At 38.7% G+C, this 22,414-nt stretch overlaps 2 protein-coding genes across 3 annotated transcripts; one reads left to right on the top strand and one right to left on the bottom strand.

Annotated features, from left to right (window-relative positions):
• Positions 1-109: 109 nt before the first annotated feature.
• On the bottom strand, positions 110-18,815 carry LOC134800178 (glucose dehydrogenase [FAD, quinone]-like). Its single transcript, XM_063772662.1, has 4 exons — positions 18,796-18,815; positions 2,717-2,883; positions 1,866-1,996; positions 110-1,732 (listed from the first exon to the last, which is right to left on the bottom strand). The coding sequence occupies exons 2-4, from the start codon at positions 2,874-2,876 to the stop codon at positions 152-154; spliced, it is 1,872 nt and encodes a 623-aa protein (XP_063628732.1). The 5' UTR covers positions 2,877-2,883; positions 18,796-18,815; the 3' UTR covers positions 110-151.
• On the top strand, positions 15,529-22,242 carry LOC134800211 (L-asparaginase-like). Of its 2 annotated transcripts, none has more exons than XM_063772708.1 (9): positions 15,529-15,642; positions 16,293-16,412; positions 16,587-16,699; positions 17,716-17,841; positions 19,016-19,140; positions 20,072-20,304; positions 20,829-20,989; positions 21,623-21,736; positions 22,057-22,242. In XM_063772708.1, exons 1-9 carry the CDS (start codon positions 15,570-15,572, stop codon positions 22,120-22,122), a joined length of 1,131 nt encoding a protein of 376 aa, XP_063628778.1. In that variant the 5' UTR covers positions 15,529-15,569; the 3' UTR covers positions 22,123-22,242. The 2 variants fall into 2 exon arrangements, with proteins under 2 accessions (XP_063628778.1, XP_063628777.1); XM_063772707.1 differs by lacking the exon at positions 17,716-17,841 and adding an exon at positions 17,144-17,269.
• Positions 22,243-22,414: the final 172 nt, after the last annotated feature.

Here is a 22,414-nt window from a genome sequence, read left to right as displayed (position 1 = left end):
GTAAACAAAGTAGAATTTGTAATAAATTATTTGTTTTTTATTTGGTGTAAGTATTAATTACTCTATTTATACCATTTTTTCTTGATACCTGAAATGATAAGTCTGTACCACCAACCATACTTCACCATATGTCACATTTATTCTTTTTAGTTTATAGTTCTGTATGCCCTTTAGACCAGAATGCTTTTAACATGTCAGCTGCTTTCTCGGCAATCATGATCGTTGGAGCGTTTGTATTTCCTCGCGTGATATCTGGCATGATACTGGCATCCACCACTCTTAGACCTTTTACATTTCTAACTTTTAACTCCGGGTCGACTACTGCACTGCTATCTCCATCTGGGCCCATTTTTACCGTTCCAACGGGATGATAAAGGGAAAATGTAGTTTCTCTCGCAACACACTCTAGAAAGTCGTCTGAATCTGTCTCGAACATTTTGCAAGCTTCAATTTCTATCCATTGTTGTTTTAAACCAATCTGCTTAAATGCATCTGTATCTCCCAACTTTAAGGCGTATTGCTTGAAACCCCTAATGACTGTGAGGACGTCGTCTTGCTCTTGCAAGTAGTTGGCATAAATCAATGGATGGTCATTATGGTCGGTGCTTTTGAGGATAATGCGTCCTTTAGACTTTGGTCTCAGTAAAACTAAGGCCGTTATAAGTATATGATTGTTCTCATTTAACTTACGAAACTTTTTTATTAATTCTTCATTCATCCCATGTACACTAAAAAGGTCTAAAAAGTTATAAGAGTTCGGAGGCACAAATAACTGATGAAATTCTACATCTGGGCTGCTCGCTTTAGGATCCGTTGTATTGAAGAAAGAAATCACTTTATGGGGGCTTGTGTCCGAGAATATGCCTGTGTTATGCGTTATATATTCCGCGAAAGCTCCTGCAATTTGAACCAGTCCAAGCGTATCTTTATCACCGGGCAGTGTGAAGTAGGCAGGGACATACAAGTGATCTTGTAAGTTTTCCCCTACAGGTAAATCAACTTTAACATCTATATTTAGGTCTTCCAAATGTTTTCGAGGCCCTATTCCTGACAATATTAGCAACTGGGGTGAATTGATAGCACCAGCTGATATTATGATCTCTTTTTTCGCTTTCACAACAAATTCTTTACCATTCTTATTTAAAACAACACTTTCCACGTCTCGGGTGTTCGGTTTAAACAAAATTTTCGTTGCCATCGTATTTTTGATGACATGTAAATTCTTGCGTTGTTTTATTGGGCTTAGAAATGCGGATGCTGTGCTGTGTCTGATTCCATTTTTGGTTGTGCTGAAAGCTCTGGTGATTCCCATTTGGTTGCTGCCATTTATATCATACAGGGCTTCAATGCCGATTTCCGTAGCAGCTTTGATAATTATTTTTTCAATGTCATGAATAGGTTTAGTGTCCTCTACGCTTAGGTATCCACCAGTACTGTGGTACGGGGTTGTGTCTTCGTTTAGGGTTCCAGTGAAGTTTTCACTTTTCTTAAAGTACGGTAGGACATCATCGTAGCTCCAGCCGTGGTTGCCGGCGGCGGCCCATTCATCGTAGTCGAGTTTGTTGCCTCTGACGTAGTACATGCCGTTGATGGCGCTGCAGCCGCCGAGGGTCTTGCCTCGTGGCCAGGCGCAGCTCTTCGTGGCGTAGGACCGACATGCTCCTTCTTGAGGAACTGGCCGGTAGCCCCAGTCGTCCGGACCTCCGATGTTACTAAAAAATCCTTGTGGTACCTTGGGATAAAAGATAAAACAAATTAAGGGTCACCTTATGATTTAATCAAATGCTATTTTAACTTGCTTTTAAAATGCTTTTTCTGACTACATTATCCAAAGCATCTTAATTTAGACCTAAGGGCACGCTTACCATAGTTCCTAAGGAAGGGTTTCCGCCCGCCTCCACGAGCAGAACCTTCCAGTCCGCAACTTCTGTCAGACGGTTCGCCAAAACGGCACCAGCCGACCCTGCCCCCACCACGATGAAGTCATAATTGGGATCTAGAAACAGCACAGATAAATAAAATTATCTGTTTTACTTCTTAGGTAGGTTCCTATGAATGCGAGAATTACGGACAGTAAATAAATAAAATAAATAAACAAATATTGGGGACATCTTACACAGATCAACCTAGCCCCAAACTAAGCAAAGCTTGTACTATGTAGTACTTAATAATTAAATCCTTGCAAAGTAAGTTCGCTAACGATTAACTGACCAATATGTGGGACCGGCCAAATGTGCAAACTGAGTGGGTCGTGCAGCGGGAGAGTTGAAAACACTTGGAAGCTTGACGTCACCTTGCAAAGTACACTGCTTCCTAGTGTCGATACTCTCGATGCTTCACATACTTGTAGTACTTCAAGTACTTCGAACAACAGTTTTATTTGTTTAGCCTAAGCGTATGCTGACACGCAGGCGACGCAGTTCACGCAGCGCAGCGCAGATAAGAGTAGATTTTGTAAAGTACCTATTATATGGAACGTCCTTGCGATGCAGCGTGCGTTGAAAAGGACGTTCTATACTTTACAAAATCTGCTCTGCGCTGAGCTGCATGAACTGCGTCGCCTGCGTCTCAATATCAGCATACGCTTAGCCTTATTCGGGTCACAAGCGATCACCAGCCAGGTGTCCGTAAAAACCCTCGCACATGCCCTCCCGCATCCTCCTCATCCTCGCGTAGTCTCCATTGGGTATCAATCCAGTGTCGAGGTTTCACAAACCTTGAAGCACAGCTTCCGTAGCGTCATCAGGCCACATGTGATCACCGGCCAGGGCGCACTGTGCCGCTAAGAATCCCTGTAGAGCTTGGACGAATAGCGGCCCTGCTGCGCTGTAGCTCTCCAGGATCGGTGACGTCACCGCCGGGTCACACGCCCACATTTTAAACCTGAAATTGAAAGCAGGCCCTGTAGACAACATGCCAATCGCTAACGCTCCGTAGCGAACGAAACGCAACTGTCACTGTCACACTAATATGGAAGAGTAATAGAGAGACACACAGCGATTCGATGGCGAAGCGCAAGCGATTGTCACCTTGGCTAGGCGGGCAGGTTCTTCATATCTGCCGAAACTGTAACTCTAACCGGTCCTTGTGTTGATTATGTTAAACCAATTGCGGCGTCTTTCATTACAGGATGACTCACGCTAGATCGGGCCGGGCCCGGGCCGAGGCGTCCGACATGTCATTTTCTATGACGGCTGATCGGTGATCACGTGGTGCTTTCCATAGAAAACGAAGCGCTGGAAGCTCCGGCCTGGCCCCGGCCCGGTTTAGCGTGAGTCATCCTTAACGCGCCGAAAATAAAAAAAAGAATAGCATTCAGCAAGTTTCATGATTGGTGCCGTTAATTATATTGAATTGTAGAAGAGTTGCAAAGTCTACTAAAAATGTGTTATAAATTAGACAGCTGATGAAGATGGCGCTGTATGGTTCCGTGTATTAATATACACGCATAATTGCGGTAACTCTGGTTGTCAAGTCTGATTTGATTTCACAATCCGGTTATTATAAAACATATGGCGCCGTACAGCGCCATTATATCAGCTGTCAAAGTTGGGAACACGATTTTGTTCAAGACTTTATACTTATCTCTCCTAACAATGATTAAGCCTTTTAGGTATGCTAAGAGTGATGTAGCAGGTTCCTAGCTTCCTAAGTATACTAGGGATATACCTAGTTAATACCAAATACGTTTTAAACTACATAGAGGTAGTTAGCGTATAGTACATAGGGGCTGTTCATAAATTACGTCATCGATTTTTGACGATTTCCCCCCCCCCCCTAAAATCATCCAAAAATCATGCTTCGAATGACCCCGTTTCCTCCTACGTCATGCTACCATCATCCGATGTCCAGACCCCCCGCCCCTAATTTGAAATGACGTAATTTATGAATAGCCCCATAGCATACTACAAGTCGTTATTGAAACTTTTTGCTCAATATAATTCTACACGTGGAACACTGCTTATATTATATAATACTATCTATTCGTGAGATTATGTAAAATTACAAATAATACGTAAGAATGCCGCTTATAACAGATGAGATAAAGTTCACAAAACAAACTACCTAAGTACTTTATCAACAATATTTGACCTTAGAATTAAATGCCTTATTATCATCATAACAGGCATAAATAATTATTATTTCTTGTGCCTGTATCTATTTATTGACATGCTTTGAAATCGCTCACATTAAATCTAGTAGTCTAGTCTATTCGGAAAGAGTCGTAGAATGTACCGGGCCTAGGGATTGCAGAACCGGTACCTGTTTAAAAGAACCGGGATATTCGGTACCAGGCAGAAATGGAACCGGGATTTCCCGGTATTTTCGGTACTTTCGGGACTGCCTTAAAAGATCAGTTTTTATCTAAATTTTCAGTAAAAAACTGGGCAAGTGCGAGTCGGACTTGCGCACGAAAGGTTCCGTACCATAATGCAAAAAACGGCAAAAATCACGTTTATTGTTGTATGGGAGCCCCACTTAAATCTTTATTTTATTCTGATTTTAGTATTTGTTGTTATAGCGGCAACAGAAATACATCATCTGTCAAAAATTTCAACTGTCTAGCTATCACGGTTCGTGAGATACAGCCTGGTGACAGACGGACGGACGGACGGACGGACAGCGGAGTCTTAGTAATAGGGTCCCGTTTTACCCTTTGGGTACGGAACCCTAAAAAAGCATAAAAAGACCATGAATCTTTCTCTAAACATGATATTTTAATTTTTTACGACGTGTCTTAAAGTCACACGATCATTGCCTCCATTAACTCTCGACCTTAGTATACAAATAACTGATAATAATTCGTATAAAATTATTTATTGTAGAAACACTTATGTCTAAGATTCAAATTACGTAATTTTTATATTGTCGGCATTGTCAAACCCATTGAATATTTTTGTTTTGATTTTAATATGTGGACAGCCATAAAAGTATTAGCATTATCTTCTATCAAAGTATGTTTCTTTAAAAAACATGATATTTCATGCTAAGTAACAGAAAACAGTCAAAAATTGTATTGGAAATGTTAGTCCCGAAAATCCCGAAAGTACCGGGATTTATATTTTGAAATCCCGGTTCTTTGCTTGACTCAAAATCTAGAGTCTGAGTAACCAATCTTTCAGAATACCAACTGAAGTTCCAATTTTATGACTTTCATTTCGCTTTTCTAAAACTTTTCCCAATATATTTTTTTGATCCAATGGTCCACGACTGCTACAATTATAATACTGAACATAATCCAGTAATATAATTATATTACTAAACTAGAAACGTATTATAGTTACTTCATAATACGTACTGAACGGCATATAACTATATCCCTAGGGATATAACTAGACCTCCGCCGCACCGCCGCACTCCTACCTACAATTACTATCTTACTAGGAATATGATTATAATTATATCCCTAGGGTTATAACTATATAACGGCTTTATCTATCGTACTGCGACATATATATATTTCAGGGATCTCGGAAACGGCTCTAACGATTTCGATGAAATTTGGTATAGGTATGGCGGTTTTCGGAGCCGAAAAATCGATTCTAGGTCTTATCTCTGGGAAAACGCACATCTTTGAGTTTTCATATGATTTCCGAGCAAAGCTCGGTCTCCCAGATATTATGCAATTATGTATAACTTTTCATACTAACAACAAAGTAGGTACCTATTTGTTTGCATGCTAATTAAAATTGTTAGGTACCAATATCGGCGCAGCGTAGTTGAATACAATTTATGAGAGATGATCAATTAAGGTTCATATTACTGTTATTAACTATAATTAATCATTTTACCGAATTGGATATGGTATCGCATTTATGCTGCACCGAAATTGCTTATTTGAATTAATATCTGCATAGCTTAGGTAGGTCTACAATTAATTACCTAAATGTAAACTATTTCCAAATCCAATGCAATTGAAATTGAGATCTTAGGAGTAGATACCCACTGATCGATTAAAACGATGTTCACTAAGGTGCAGCGGGACAATTTCGACTGCGGGGTAATTTCAACTAATCGAAATATCTTCCATGATGTTTTACATTATTAATAACTAGAGTCACACACAACACACGCAACAAATCTTTTCCGCTATCTGGACAAATATGGCACTCTAGTTAATAATGTAAAATATGGAAGATATTTCGATTAGTTGTAATTGTCCCGCTGCACCTTAGTAAGCATCGTCTAGTACTATTATTTATTCTGTGGCATCGTTTTAATCATTTTCATGAGAACCACGAACCACTCATCGATGTATTTTGGACCATGTTTTCATTTAGGTATTTTAACCCTTTGAACATTATTTTTTTATAGCAATGAATCGAGAACTTTAACGATACGCACAGCATGAATTATTTTTTTTATAATTTTTGAGAAAGAGAAATATATATATTATTTCGGGGTTTCCGAATTATAAGACGGCAATATGTTTTCCGCTATCAGCCAAGGGCAGTCACAAGACCGTCATGTCAGTTTGCCGGGGAACTACGGGTGGCATGAAGTACCTATCTAAAATGAATAAATTAAAAATCAATAGAATGATCAGAAATAATTAAAACCTTTATTTAACTTAAAAAGATTTGTTACTTATAATATTTTTAATATATACTATTATATGTAGGTATTGTATATTATTTCCAATTAGGTATTCTAATCCCAGCAAAACTGTGGATAGGTTGCTAGTATGTAATAATTTGAAGTATTGAATTAAGCTATTGCTCCATATATAAATCAATAACAATAGTAGCCTAATAGTAGTAGTGGCCCTTTCCTTTAATAAACACCAGACACTTAACTGATAGTGGCAAATATATTGCCGTCTTCATTTTTTTAAATAGTCAAATAACAGTTTTTTTTTCTTTAAACTTTATATCGCCAAACTTGTCTCTGAAACTAGAGAATTGTGACTATCGGATAAATCCAGCAAAGAAAATTTTATTTACAAACATTTTTGTTCAAATGTAGGCAATAGTAAAAAATCTAAGTTCAGGCCCAAGAATCATCATTTAACAAGAGATGGAATAACGTTTATCAGCTCTCCTTTTTTTCGTGATGGCAGTATATTCTATTCTCTTATGCGACCCAAAATTTATTGACCGAAGCGAAGCGAAGGTCTACGTTTTGACTCGGGCATTTTGCTTTCGTATGTCCGGATGTTCTCCTCTACAGATCGCAATTCTTAACCGATTCTCGTGAAATTTTGTGACCGAATTTTATGACATGATAAAATTTTTTTGTCAATCCGGTTTTTGGAAATTTTTAAAAATGGCGGAGTCGCGATACCTGGCGCCTAAACAAATAGTCGTATCGATATCATAAGAGTTTTTTCTTTTTGAGACATGTTTACAGAGTTAATAGCAAAAAATGCAGAAAAAAATTATCGCTGGTTTAGGCGGTATTTAGATATTTAGTTTTGTATTTCCGGATGTTCTCCTCTACAGGTCGCAATTCTTAACCGATTCTCATGAAATTTTTTGACCAGATTCTATGACTAAATAAAAATTTTTTGTCAATCCGGTTTTTGGAAATTTTTAAAAATGGCGGAGTCGTGATACCTGGCGCCTAAACAAATAGTCGTATCGATATCATAAGAGTTGTTTCTTTTTGAGACATGTTTACAGAGTTAATAACAAAAAATGCAGAAAAAAATTATCGCTGGTTTAGGCGGTATTTAGATATTTAGTTTTGTATTTCCGGATGTTCTCCTCTACAGGTCGCAATTCTTAACCGATTCTCATGAAATTTTGTGACCAGATTCTATGACTAAATAATTTTTTTTTGTCAATCCGGTTTTTGGAAATTTTTAAAAATGGCGGAGTCGTGATACCTGTCGCCTAAACAAATAGTCGTATCGATATCATAAGAGTTTTTTCTTTTTGATATATGTATTTAGATATTTCGTTTTTACTTGAGAATGAGTAGCTAAATTTCGTCAGCTTTAGTAAGAACTATCATGGCGCATTTTGCAAACGTTCGCTTTTTTTGTTTGCATCGGGGGGTCCCTGGTTCCATCCCCAGTAATTGTATGCTGCTACACAACTTTTTGTATTTTGTTATACTTAAATTTCGTATCAATTGTTGTTTTTTATTTTATTTTTTTATTTTGAAAAAATTAAAAAAATCGTATTTTTTATTTATCAAGCGCGGGCTAAGCGCATTCGTTTATTTTTTGCAAGAGATGATGGCTTTGTGCGCTTTAAAGAAAATTTGATTCTTGAATATACGGCGCCATACCTTTCTTCTTCTTTATGCTCGTCTAGATGGCGACACCATTTTATATTTAACAATTTTTACTCATATCAGTAAAAGAACATGGGTCAAAATCATATACATTTATTGATATTTTTTTTTCATTTTCATTTTAATCCTGTATCGAAAGATGGCAGTAAATTTACTGTGACTACAAAATTTTGTATGACAATAACCCTCTACTATACTGGGTCAAGCAGATCTTGTCAGTAGAAAAAGGCGGCAAATTTGAAAAATGTAGGCGCGAAAGGATATCGTCCCATAGAAAATTTGAATTTCGCGCCTTTTTCTACTGACAAGATTTGCTTGACCATCTATACATATAGGGACCGTGCGCGTTGGAGGGTCTGCCATCTTGTGGCCTGAATCGGAAACATGTACATTGCCAAAACAAGTTCTACCATCTACCGTTCTTGTAGGTACGTTTCCTTATGCATAGTAGGTTCTGTAATCTTGTGGACTACATCGGAAGCATAAACGTCACATTTACGCCTCACGCCAAAAATCTGACGGCTCCTATGCTACCCCCTATAGTTCACGCACGCCCACTATAGGGACCGTGCGCGTTGGAGGGCCTGCCATCTTGTGGCCTGAATCGGAAACATATGTGCACATGTACATTGCCAAAGCAAGTGCTACCATCTACCGTTCTCGTAAGTACGTTTCCTTGTGCATAGTAGGTTCTGCCATCTCGTGGGCTACATCGGAATCATAAACTACACATCTACGCTTCGCGCCAAAGATCTGACGGCTCCTGTGCTGCCCCCTATAGTTCATGCACGTCCCCTATACACTTTATTCTCTTTAGATTAGATATTTAAATTCTTACTCGAGAATAAGTTTAGTAACCAAATTTCGTCAGCTCATCTAAATGCTATCATAGCGCAGTTGGAAAGACGCTTACAAGCAAGGATATGGGATAGGTACCCGATTCGATCCCCAGTAAATGCATTTTTTTTTGCACTTAAACATCGTATTGCTGATTGATCAAGCGAGCGCGAAGCGCGAGGTAAGCGTATTCGTTTGAGTTTTTGTTTGAACATTTTTTTAGCGGTTTTAGTTCAAGGGCATGGCTGTTCCAGGAGTCAATTTCCACTTACGTTTATAGCATGGGCGGTCACCATCCATAAATCGCAGGGGTTAACATTGCCTAGGGTAGTGATCGACCTTGGGCTCAGGGAACTAGCTGTAGGTTCCTCGTACGTTGCGCTTTCCACTAACAATAATGTTAGTTAGACTTTGAGCCTTTTAATTTGGATCGCCTCGCTAAAATGGCCCATAATTTCCGCAAATCATTTTTTCTTCGAGGCAATTACTCCGTTCTCATTTTTTCCCAGTGGATTTTCTTCGCTTTATTTAATTTTTCGTGTACATTTTTTCATAAACTAAGTTTTCCTTTTCTCAATTTATTCCCTTTTCTTTTTAATCCCAGTAGTTAAAATAACCAGTAGGTTTTTTTTTCACTAACTAAATATTCTCTATCTCCATATTTTCTCTTTTTTTTAATGCTAGTGGTAAAAATAACCAGATTTTTTTCAAATAGGCAGGTTAGGGTTATTTTTTTTTTGATGACCCTAAAAACGAAACTGCTCCCAGAGATAGGTAGGTTAGGGTTATTTTTTTTTGATGACCCTAAAAACGAAACTGCTCCCAGAGATAGGTAGGTTAGGGTTATTTTTTTTTGATGACCCTAAAAACGAATCTGCTCCCAGAGATCGGTAGGTTAGAGTTAGAGTTATTGGCTGACAGCGTTTGGTTTTTTACTTGTAGTTTTTTAGATTATGTTTTAATTTTAGTGTTTTTGATATTTGTTGTATGTGAAATACCTACAAGTAACAAATATAATTACTACACTATTAACATACAGTAACAAGAAAATATTATCCTAGATATTTAAAACAACGAAAACTATAAGGAAAAGATTAATTTAAAAATATTAAAAATAGGCGATTGCGGAAGATAACCATTGGGAAAATATGGGAACGGAGTAATTGCTACCGAGAATGAATGATTTCGGGAAATTATGGGCAACGCAAAATATGAGAACGGAGTAATTGCCTCGAAGAAAAAATGGTTTTCGGAAATTATGGGCCACACTCGCGCACGAAGCTTCTTACTTGCAGTTTACAGGTTAATTCAAAGGTAATGTTGGTTTCCTAACATAAGTAGAGTTAGACCAAGAAAAGTCTGCAGAGATTTTGACACTGGCACAAATAACATTGGCACTGCGTGTGCTGTCAAAATCTCTGCAGACTTTTCTTGGTCTAACTCTATCCACTTTTCTATACAATTAGTATGGCGACGTGTATACTTAAGGGGCATCGACCGTACACTGACATCGGGATGATATTTTTATCATGTTATTTAGTAGTCATCGTGCGTCTCGCTTGCGCCAATACATGTACGGACAAGAACGAGTGAAATGCACGATAACTAAATGACATCAGTTAGATGTCTTTCTGATATCAGTGTAAGTTTGAATTGGCCTGTTAGCCAAAAATTGTTTCGTATGTCCGTATGTTCTACTCTACAGGTCGCATATCTAAACCAATTCCCGAATTTTGTAAGCAATTGATAGTTAAGTTTTTATGGTCAAATTAGATTCTCTAAATTCTTCAAAACAACGGAACCATACATTTATTCAGTTTTAAACTCTGCTCGCGAGGTCTACAGCTCACAGAGCCACTAGTATTACCTACCATCACTTTCATTGAGAAAAAAAATAAAATATCTGAGTGGTATGACGCGCAAATATCTTGCCGTTACCCACTAATGGGTTAAAACATATTACCGATTTTATACGATCAAAATGGTAATTTACCTACATTTTAACTAGGTACTTTATGTATTTATACTATTTAAGAATGAGTTATTTCCCATTAATATTTCGAAGCGTTTCCGATATTTAGGTACAAATGAGAGAATCCGAAAGACGGTAGATCGTTTTGTAGTGAGTTGGTAGACCTCAATGAAAACTTGATAAACATCAGTTATTGTTACTCTGAGAAGACGGCATGTGCCGGAATATCGGGAACTCATATAAAAATGTCCGGCAAAAGGATACCGTAAACTGGAGTGAGTTGGGACTTGGGACAAATGCGAAGTTCAAACCTCAATAAATGGTTTATTTTTATGTGTGGCACGTTGATTTATATACTTGACAAGTGTTCTGGTGTATTCGTTTTTCATAGATTCAACAAGAAACACAAAATTGTAGGAAATCCCAGCTCACCCCGTAATCGGGGTTAGGGGGGATAGGAATTGAGTGAGATGGGACAATTACTAGAATTGACACAATATTACAATAGCTTGACTTCTCAAGAAAATAAAGTATTTACGTAACAATGTGATAACTCTGGTCTAAAAATACCATCTACCATTCCTCCTCTCCCCATTCATGACCCAACTGCCCTCGTAATCCCTACTCACCCCATTATACGGTATAAAGGTCGATTTAAGATCTAGTTTATTATCATCACAAAAATAGTACTAGAACAAAAGACAAATTGTGTTTTATGTTTCGTACGTACCTACGCTACTTCGCGCTATCTTTATGAATAGTCCAAATAAGAGACAGTGTTGAGAAACTATAGTAGAATTCAACACTATCTTGCCTAGTATGTAAATGTAATTAATCTGACAAGACTAGACTACACTTATCACTTCTTAGCGGCATAAAAATCGACTGACTGAGCAAGTGAACAGTAAATGACATGCCTAAGAGCCTTTTGACACTGAACGTAAATGATATCGGCTATCGGACTCGACACCTCGCAAATTAATAAAATTAATTAAAATACTCACCTTCATTTGTCCTACTAATATTTTATGTACCTATAAATACGAAAGGATCATGCCGAATTTGGCCTACGGTTCGATAAGCATGCTATATATATATACGATAAATTTAATAATATTTCTTACAATCTCATACATATATTCGATTCCGACGGACACTTCTTAGTAACGAAAATAAGTAAAAGAGTAATTAAACCAAATCTATACATCCCGCGCCATTACATAGAATCAATGACATTTTATAAATGGACGTCCAGAGCCAAACAAAAAAGTATATACAGTTCTTTTTGCAATTTTGAATGACTTTCGTCAAAAGTGAATAGCGAACGAATATATAACGAATAGAGTCACTATGGATTGTATTTTCATATAAATTACATATTTATTTGATGGTATTAATATGATAAACCTACAACTTAGGAACTCTAATTTCTTTGAAATAAATTAAGTTTATTATTTGAAGTTTATTATTAACTGCCTTTTAGGCAAACATTTCTTTTTGAGACATTCTTTTTTGGAATGAGTTATCGAATTTATTATAACAATCTTGTGATTGTTACTGTATCCATTCTCTCTCTGGAATTGAAGTAAATACGAGTATGTTTACTTTTTAAGTGATTGGTTTAACATTTGATGCTTTAACAATTTTTAATATAAAACAGCTCTAGCTGTTACACTCTATTCCGGTTCGCATGCTATGTCTTATTCATTTATGGAAGTCGTATTAAATATATTATCATATTAAAAAAAAATATTAACTTAATACCAACTCATTCAATTTTTGTTCCTTGACAGCCTTTAAACGCCCAATATCATCGATATGTTACACTATTTAAGGCACCTTATTTCCTTGTAATAAGGCATAATAATATTTAACATGGCCAATACTAGGCAGAATTCCTAACCTCAAAATCGTAGAGAAATTCCGCTTTTATAATGTTCTGTGAAGTGTCCGTGAATTTCTAATAACTATCGGGACTTTCATTTCATGTTTGGAGCCTAACAATATACCACCCATGTTTAGCGAGTGTTGGGCCAAACTTGTATGGGAGCGGAACATCATCCTTTGTATGTTTGTTCCTTCTTTACGTAAAAACGACTGAAACGGCAGATTTAAAATACACATAGGTACCTTGTATAATGGACACAGGATACTTTTTATCCCGTTTTCGTCTCCTAAGGTCATTGGAAAGGCTATTTAAAAATAAATTTCCTTTCATGATATTGATAAATAGCAATATATTAATATTAATCAACTTAAAGAAAACCTCGTAAAAGGAGCATTCCATGATATTGTCTACCGTTTGTCCCGTACAAACGCGAATTTTCTGAAGATTTGCAGGTATATGTAAGAGTTTCCGTTTCTATGACAAATGGTCAAAAATATGCACAGAAAATTAATCGCCTGCTTTAAATGTCGAATAAAAAGTCGCAACACAGGAAATAAAATGCGTTTGTACGGGACCATGTATAATGGTGGACCCCCATCAGCTATCGGATAGATACTTGATATCCTATCTCATATTGGATTCGGCACGATTTAGAGGCAGCTGATACCGGAACTAATTAATTGTATAGGTACCTATATATATCCGCAGTACCAGGTCCGATAACTGATAATGTGAAAGGGCTCTTATATTGAATAAGTAAATACTTGCCACGTCAACCCAGGCCCTGAAACTGGTTTATTTGATTGCTCATAATTAGATAAGTCGGTTTTATTGCATACTTAAATAACATTGTACAGACTTACAAAGTTACAAACCAGTACTAATACCTCTATGTACAGTCACCAGCAGAAGTTGCTAAGCGGGCGAGGTGTTCAAAATTACCTCGACACGCTCTTATTCTCTTAACAACAAAGTCGCATCAAGATCATTTTGAACACCTCGCTCGCTTAGCTACTTCTGCTGCTGACTGTACCATCACGCTTCGCGATGGTTGCGCCAATTTAGATTAATAAAATTTTATCTACTAGATTATGTCTATATCAGGGAATAAAGCGCACTAAAGGATGTCCTTCTGTTCTGCAGGAAAACAAGAAGATTTAAGGAGAATATTGTGGGAATGCCGTCGGGATAATAATATGCAGTTCCAGCCACAGAGAATCAAGCTGAACAGGCGATCGACCGGGCGTCCCTATTAACGTGGTATCCAGACGGGACTGATCAAATCAGTCGATTTGATCAGAAATGAAATTGGCGTCAATCTCCAATTTTAGATTTATGGTGATATTAGAGCCCTTTAAATTGAAAAAATGCCCCAGAACGAAAATACTGGCCTCACAAATTGGTATTCTTGCGTCCGCACCTCCTTTTATCGCTAATATCGGTCATTATCGGCAGTTGAATTCGGCGAGCCAAATTGGTATTTGCGTCCGCACCTCCTGATTCGATTGAATCAGATTGGCGAAAAATTGACTAATCTGGATACGCCTTAATACTCCCTACTCTACTCATCATCATCATCATCTACTCATAATTTTCAGCGAAGGCGGTCATAAAACCTCTTTGGGCCAGGCGAAGAAAATTGAGCCATTTTGGGGAAATCAACCGTCTCATATTAGACAATTCCGAGGGAAACATGTAGTTAACTACTCGTACCTACACAGGTAGCAAAAACAGAGCTCTGAGGTTCTTTCCCGTTTTTTAAATAGGGAATCCCTCAGGGCGACACATTTTCATTAATAACTATCCTAGTCCTAGTACAACTGAAACTTAATTGTTTTGTTTCCTGCGTAAAATAATTATTTTTGAATTCATTTTCATTACATGAAACTAGTTACAAATGAAAGAAACCGTAATATTGTATCCTTATTGAGTTAAAAATTACAAACAGTTAAGTTCATAGTATAACGACTTACCTAGACCGGTTAAATACCACATGCACTTAGGGCGAAAAATAAGTAGCTAGACATAGAGTTCGATCTATAACGGTTCTTCCCTTCTCTTTAACTGGGGAATCCCAAATGCAATTCGTTTCAAACCTAACATGCTCTTAGTACGACTGACGTTTTTCCAGTTCCTTGCAGAAAATATGACTTATTGCTTTGAAATACGGCTATTTCTTCAACATTTAAACTAATCAGTTATGGCAAATAAAACAGAGCAATACTGTATTGTATCCTCATTGAGTTGATTGAGGTTAATATAAACAAAACAGTCACTCATTGATACTTCGAATACTTCGTCAGTCGTTGTTCATTGAGTGGCAGAAGTAGGTACTTGAAGTGAATTTCAGAAAACATTATCACCGTCCTAATATAACAGGCAGTTTCATATTAGAAACCAGTAAGCTAGTATGACTCTATAAAAACTTATCGGTATTCGTACTATTACGGAATATTTACATCATGACGGTGATGTTATCTGAGCATTAAGACGGCACTAAATTCCAGTCGGTCGTTTAAATTCACACGTCTCTTATTTAGCATTAGCACTTATACCTACTTCTGCTCCAATTTATCACTGAGCAGTGTTGTTTTGTAATAATTCAGTACGCTAATTAAGTACATAATAAACATGACGCAAATTAAGAGAGTGCTTGTGATCTACACTGGTGGTACGTTTGGGATGCTGAAAAATGAAAAAGGAGGTAAAAAATGGTACTTATATTATGCTTAAAAAATGGTACACTGCTAAGTCGTATTTTCAATTTCAACATTGCATGCAACAGCAATCTCCGGTCTATTTTTATTTGACACAAATATTTTATCTTTGTCACAAATATTTTATCTTGGCAGTATCTTATATTATAATGTTTAAATCTAGGATAAAGGGGTAAGGGATAGATTTTCTTTTTTTAAGTAACCGGCTTTATAGGCACAATTTTTTTTTCGAGTCATTTCTAATAGAGCAGCTTTATCTTATCTTATTCCGTTGACTCGTATAACCTCTTAGCAGTAGGTATCCCTCAGTTTCCGCCAATGATATATTTTTATATTTAAATACCTAATTATAATTCGCGGCATTTGAAAATACTAACATATTTTTGCTATTGCTATAATTAACTTTGTTTTAATAACTAATAGGGGCGTAGGTATTTAACTTAATTATTATGTTTTCAATCGGTCAAATCTATTTATCGCTTAGGTACCTACATTGTGCACGTTTGCTAAATTGATTAAGTGGATGGAGCTGTATCTACCTAATCAATTAACCCAACACTAGGGGACGTTTAGCCAAATTTTCGCTTATTGTTGTCTTATTGTCTTTGTTTCCATTCAAGAGGATGATTTATTTCAGTACTGGTGCCACAAAAGAACATAGAGAAGGTGATCAGGCGCCTGCCACAATTACACGACGAAGAATACTATAGAGCCCATCTCGCTAACTCCGAGAAGAAGGAGTACCTCGCTCTGCCAGGTTTGTTTTTTAATTATGGAAATGAAAATAAAAGAATGGTGAGACATAATCGTCTTAGCAAATTAACCCATTTCACTGCCCGGTTATGTCTTCTCTACTAAGTTTGGTTATCTATGAATTAGAGTGCCTAAGTATTTAGAGAAAAATTAAGTTTTTTATTAATTTTGTTTGCAGACGGAAAGGATACAGAATTGAAGATCTTATACAAAATTTACGAGTACGAAGAACTGAAGGACTCTTCAGACTTTACTCTCGACGACTGGATCAAGCAGGCTAGAGATATCAAGGTAAGTACTTTTTTAATCTGGGACCTGGACCTGAATGTCGGGCGACGGTGTAAAGGGCGCCCTGTTTCGCATTGAATGTCGCCCGACCTTACGGGGTAGAGCGTTGCAGGCCAGGCGCCTTTTTGCAAGAGCGCGCTTCGCGCGCTCTGAATGTCGGGCTTCGGCAAGCCTTAAGTGGAAAGGGCGCCGTGTATGTCTGAAAGTTGGGCTTCGGGGCTTCGCCCGGACTTATACTACGAAGGGCGGCGCAGGCGCCATCTACGAGTATCTAAGAGCGCGCAAAAGTAAAAGATACAAACTTAAACAATCGTATATAATTTTCTTTTTGTTTTTCTTATTACGGTCACGTTGGCCTCGATCTGATTGAACTGTCGAAGCTTTCCCGAAACCCAATACTTTTACCTACTCTATATACACATCGTATACTCTGTTTATTTTTCCCAGAAATACTACCACGACTATGACGGCTTCGTGGTCCTCCATGGCACGGACACGACGGCGTACGGCGCCTCCGTGCTCTCCTTCATGTTGGAGACGGTCGGCAAGACCGTCGTGCTGACGGGAGCACAGGTAAAACGCGCGTCCAGGAATACTACCACGACTATGACGGCTTCGTGGTCCTCCACGGCACGGACACGACGGCGTACGGCGCCTCCGTGCTGTCCTTCATACTGGAGACGGTCGGCAAGACCGTCGTGCTGACGGGAGCACAGGTAACACGCGCGTCCAGGAATACTATCACGACTATGACGGCTTCGTGGTCCTCCACGGCACGGACACGACGGCGTACGGCGCCTCCGTGCTGTCCTTCATGCTGGAGACGGTCGGCAAGACCGTCGTGCTGACAGGAGCACAGGTAACACGCGCGTCCAGGAATACTACCACGACTATGACGGCTTCGTGGTCCTCCACGGCACGGACACGACGGCGTACGGCGCCTCCGTGCTGTCCTTCATGTTGGAGACGGTCGGCAAGACCGTCGTTTTGACAGGAGCACAGGTAACACGTGCGTCCAGGAATACTACCACGACTATGACGGCTTCGTGGTTCTCCACGGCACGGACACGACGGCGTACGGCGCCTCCGTGCTGTCCTTCATGCTGGAGACGGTCGGCAAGACCGTCGTGCTGACGGGAGCACAGGTAACACGCGCGTCCAGGAATACTACCACGACTATGACGGCTTCGTGGTCCTCCACGGCACGGACACGACGGCGTACGGCGCCTCCGTGCTGACAGGAGCACAGGTAACACGCGCGTTCTTTTGACCGAGTGAGCGAGAACTGCGAGGGTAGCGTCTGAGAGATTTCAGCTTGAGCAAAAATGCTTTCGTACGTTCGGCTGTTGTCCTCTACAGGTCGCATTTCTCAACCGATTCTCGTGAATTGTTGTGAGCAAGTTCGATAATTAAATGGATCTTTTTATCGTTTCAGTTTTTAAAAATATTCAAAATGACGGAGCCATTGGCAGGTACGCGAGGTAGCTCATAGAGCCACTAGTATTTATAAATGCAAAAGATTATAGGTATGCATTGGGCTAAAAGTTTATGTCACGTTACTCACGTTGGTCATAATAAATGGTTGCTTTTCCTCCATAACACCGGCAAATCCGTAACGAAAATAAAAATACCTAACTAGTCTACTAACTACCCATCCTACTTAATTAGAATAATTGATTATGGAAATTATATTTATATTTATTTATTTAAGAAACAAACAGTCGTTTAAAAATAAGATTACAAAAATATTTCTTACATTAAGACTTGGAGTTTCCTTATTATTTATAAATTGCAGTCTGTAAAATAAAGCAACAAAAACATAAGGTACTAGGTTGTTTGAACGTATTTATGCACGAACTCACGAGAGTCGGAGAGAAATTATAATGGATACTGATATAATTACCGAAAAGTGACATAAGTAGGTAATTAAAATTTTAATAATTAATTACTGAAAAGCATGTTTTAGTGAATTAATGTTTTTATTATAATCCGTCTAAACTTATCTATATTGCAGTTTATTATAGACATAAATAAAATTAATCATACCTACCTATGACAACTGATTCTACAAGCCAAGTTTAACTAAAATTAATACGAACCGTTCTACAATCCACTCGCTCAAACGAAAATAACCAAACACACTCTTATTTACTTCCTCGATTCACACAGTACTGGCCAAAACTGGCTTCTTGCATACACAATTTGTTTGAGGAGTCGATCAAGTCTAAGCGCATTATAATTATTCAAACTTCACTAACATTTGCATTGAAAATTGTATTTTATAGTGTTATATTTAAGGTATGGTTTTGTCTGTCGCAGGTGCCGATCTTCCAGCCGCGTAGCGACGGCAACAACAACTTTTTATGCGCGTTGCTGATCGCCGCTACTCAGCTCATTCCAGAGGTCACCGTGTTCTTTGGAGCCAAATTGTTCAGAGGAACTAGGTACCTATGAGAACCATAAATAATTATTGTGAAATAATATGAAAAAGATTATTGTATAAATTAACCAGAACAGCGAGATTTGCTGACGAATGATAATTGAATCGACATCTGTACGCCTTTTTTAGGGTTCCGTACCCAAACGGGAAAACGGGACCCTATTACTAAGACTCCGCTCTCCTTCCGTCCGTCCGTCCGTCCGTCTGTCACCAGGCTGTATCTCATGAACCGTGATAGCTAGGCAGTAAAAATTTTCACAGATGATGTATTTCTGTTGCCGCTATAACAACAAATACTAAAAAGTACGGAACCCTCGGTGGGCGAGTCCGACTCGCACTTGTCCGGTTTTTTTGGTCAGGCCAAACTGGCGAGTTATGCAATTAGATACTCAGACAACCGGATTTTGGACTGCAAGTTTATTGACCTCTTGTGATATCAGCGGTTAGCTGAACCTAACTGTAATTTATTTATAAATTTTATAAACCTGTAGACTAGACGACGCCACTGAGACAACTTTTCACCATATGAGTATGGTGTGGTTAGGCCTTATTGCAAGTGGGCAATTTAAAAAAATTTAGTTGCCAGGTGAACGATGGTAGTCGATGCCATAACATAAGTATTTACTTTTCTATACAGCTAATATGGCGACGCGGGTATTTAAGTTGGAGCACTTACCTTAAAGTTCCCCTGCTTTTAGTTTTTTAATTTGCCGAGTAAAGGGTTGATGATTTGCACAAAAGACCTGGTAGCATGAGTTGCGTTCTCGCGTGGGAATCCATACATCTAGTGCGACTTCAAATATGGACTCGCGCACGTGAGAACGCAACTTATGCTAGACCGCCTGATATTAACTCGACTACACCTGAATCTTAGTTATTGAAGTTTTGAAATCTTCAGAGTTGGTAGCAATAATTTGTACTGTAAAATTCCACAGAGTAAAGAAAGTGTCCAACACCCGCATCTACGCGTTCGACACCCCGAACTACCCCCCGATCCTAGAGGCCCGGACGACCCTGGATGTGGACCCGAAGATGCTGATCCACCCGCCCGGATCAGTACCGGACGAGTGTCGGATACACGACCGGCTCAGCCGGAAGGTCTACACGCTCAAAGTCAACCCCACCATCACGGCTGAGGTCATCAGATCTGTGTTCCAAGGAATGGAAGGTTTATCTACTTATTTCTTCTTTCTGGGAAAATAGAAAATGCGGGTCTATCGCGAGCTCTGACTTTCGAAATTAGTTTTTCTCTATCTCTGTCACTCCAATAAGTCAAGTGTTATGGATTTCACATTCTCAAATCAAATGCTAGGGATTTCAACTAGAATCAACTTAGTGATTCGTTACGGGTAAATGGTACCTACCTACTAACTCTGATATTTGTCTGAATATTTTTTTCCTTTTTAAATCAGCAAAATGTGACACTACAATTGGGTACTTCGGCCAAAAGCGTAGTCGCACGATATGTATATTGTATATTTAACGTATTTAGATTAGATTGAAATCATAATGATTTGTACTGTACATAACTACTCATACCATCACTGACTCGGTGGCCCGACCATGACCCGACTAAGCGCGGCGCGCGATAGTAATACATTAGAGATATGCCAATACTTGTCATTAGTTTACCGGGATTAGTAAAAATAAATGAAGATCTGTGAGTAGGTATAAACTTGAATAATTTTCCAGGCGTAGTGCTAGAAACATACGGCAACGGCAACATCCCGATCAAGCGCAAGGAGATCTACCAGGAGATCGAGCGAGCGGTCAAGAATAATGTACTAGTCGTCAACGTAACGCAGTGCATCAATGGAACTGTGCAGGGGAAGGCCATTTATGAGACTGGATTGGTGAGTAACTGCAACATTCGAAGAAATGATTGTTGGTTACCTGCATTTATAAGGTTTTTCTAAAGTACCTACATTTACTCTTTACCAAGGCTTCGTGTTATATCAGTGGGGAGACACTCCTCACTTCGGTCGAACTCGGCTCCGTTCGGCTCAGCATTGCTTCGAGCAATTATTCGGGTTAGCACCACTTGACTTCCTTTTGTGTGCACGACCACAGATAAGATAATCACTTGAATTTTGACAACCCTAAATAGCCGAAAGGGATAGTGCCTATTATTAGAAAGGGATAGCATGATTCGAGCCTGAACCGCTGTCAAACTTCGGGGTTTGTAGGAAGTGTCCTTTCTGTACGGTAGTACTACTATTATTTATTCTGTGGTTATGTCTAAGAACAATTTGCTTTGAATTTCACAGCGAATGTAGATGGCGCTGTACTGCTCCGCACATTATGCGGTTATTCCGGTTACCACAGTTACCACAAAAAATACAAAGCGCCATCTAGCTCAACTCTCAGGGACGATTCATTCTCTAAAACTTCTTCTCCAATCAATAACTCCTTATGAAATTAACTGTTTATTTCTGTTCGCTGTCCGTAAATGTATGCTATACCATACCGTATTCTGTATCTTGCAGTTGCTGGTAGAATGCGGAGTGGTGCCGGCGTTCGACATGACGGCGGAGGCGGCGTGGGCCAAACTATGCTACGTACTCTCCAAGACTGAACTCAGCTATCAACAGAAGGTCGAGGTGAGCTCGGTTTTAAGTTTGTTAGTTTGTGTGATGTCCACACACAAATGTTTTTTTTCATACGTTTAAAAAAGGCAAAACACCAGTCATATCAAGAAACTGGAAGTTATACATAAGGTAAAAGCAGCAACACTCCTAACTGTACATCGGTGGACTTACAAAAGGCATAACCTTAGCCACCCATAGGTCCACCGATGTACAGTTAACAATGTGGGCGTTGGTATATGACGCAGCGATGTCATAAGTGTATTTTCTTTAGGCATACGTACATAGATATTCATGTCAAAATTTTGTCTATTTTATTCTTATATTCTTTTCAGTTGATGAAGACGAACATTCGTGGCGAGCTGTATAACCCGAACCACGTTGTTGTCAACGGAAAGTGATTAAAATCTTTATCCTAAAGAGATTCTATATGAGTTATGATATTTTGAATAATGTTTAATATAATAACACATTTACATATATGCCTGTGGGTGCTCGAATAAAGACAGGATTCCACCATTGTGCGGCACTGTGCGGAACAAGCATTTTTGTACTGAATATGCTTGTGCCACACAGTGCCGCCCACTGGTGGAATCCCGCCTTAAGAAAGTAACGATTAAAAATTAACTACTTACTTAATTTTTGTTTCTTCTTCCGTCAGTTAATCCACCTTCACAAATTATTCATCTAATA

This window comes from Cydia splendana, chromosome 19 (assembly GCF_910591565.1).
Source record: "Cydia splendana chromosome 19, ilCydSple1.2, whole genome shotgun sequence".
In the NCBI taxonomy this organism is placed as follows: Eukaryota; Metazoa; Arthropoda; class Insecta; order Lepidoptera; family Tortricidae; genus Cydia; species Cydia splendana.
This window is presented reverse-complemented; position numbering and strand designations above follow the sequence as displayed.

Excerpts from the sequence above, each read along its gene's own strand:
- LOC134800178 (XM_063772662.1), bottom strand. The coding sequence starts at position 2,876 with ATGTGGGCGTGTGACCCGGCGGTGACGTCACCGATCCTGGAGAGCTAC. Across the intron at positions 1,997-2,716 it reads TACGGAAGCTGTGCTTCAAG|ATCCCAATTATGACTTCATC; the intron begins GTTTGTGAAACC and ends TGCTGTTTCTAG. Across the intron at positions 1,733-1,865 it reads ACCCTTCCTTAGGAACTATG|GTACCACAAGGATTTTTTAG; the intron begins GTAAGCGTGCCC and ends TTTTATCCCAAG.
- LOC134800211 (XM_063772708.1), top strand. The coding sequence starts at position 15,570 with ATGACGCAAATTAAGAGAGTGCTTGTGATCTACACTGGTGGTACGTTT. Across the intron at positions 16,700-17,715 it reads AGCAGGCTAGAGATATCAAG|GAATACTACCACGACTATGA; the intron begins GTAAGTACTTTT and ends ACGTGCGTCCAG. Across the intron at positions 21,737-22,056 it reads GCTATCAACAGAAGGTCGAG|TTGATGAAGACGAACATTCG; the intron begins GTGAGCTCGGTT and ends TATTCTTTTCAG.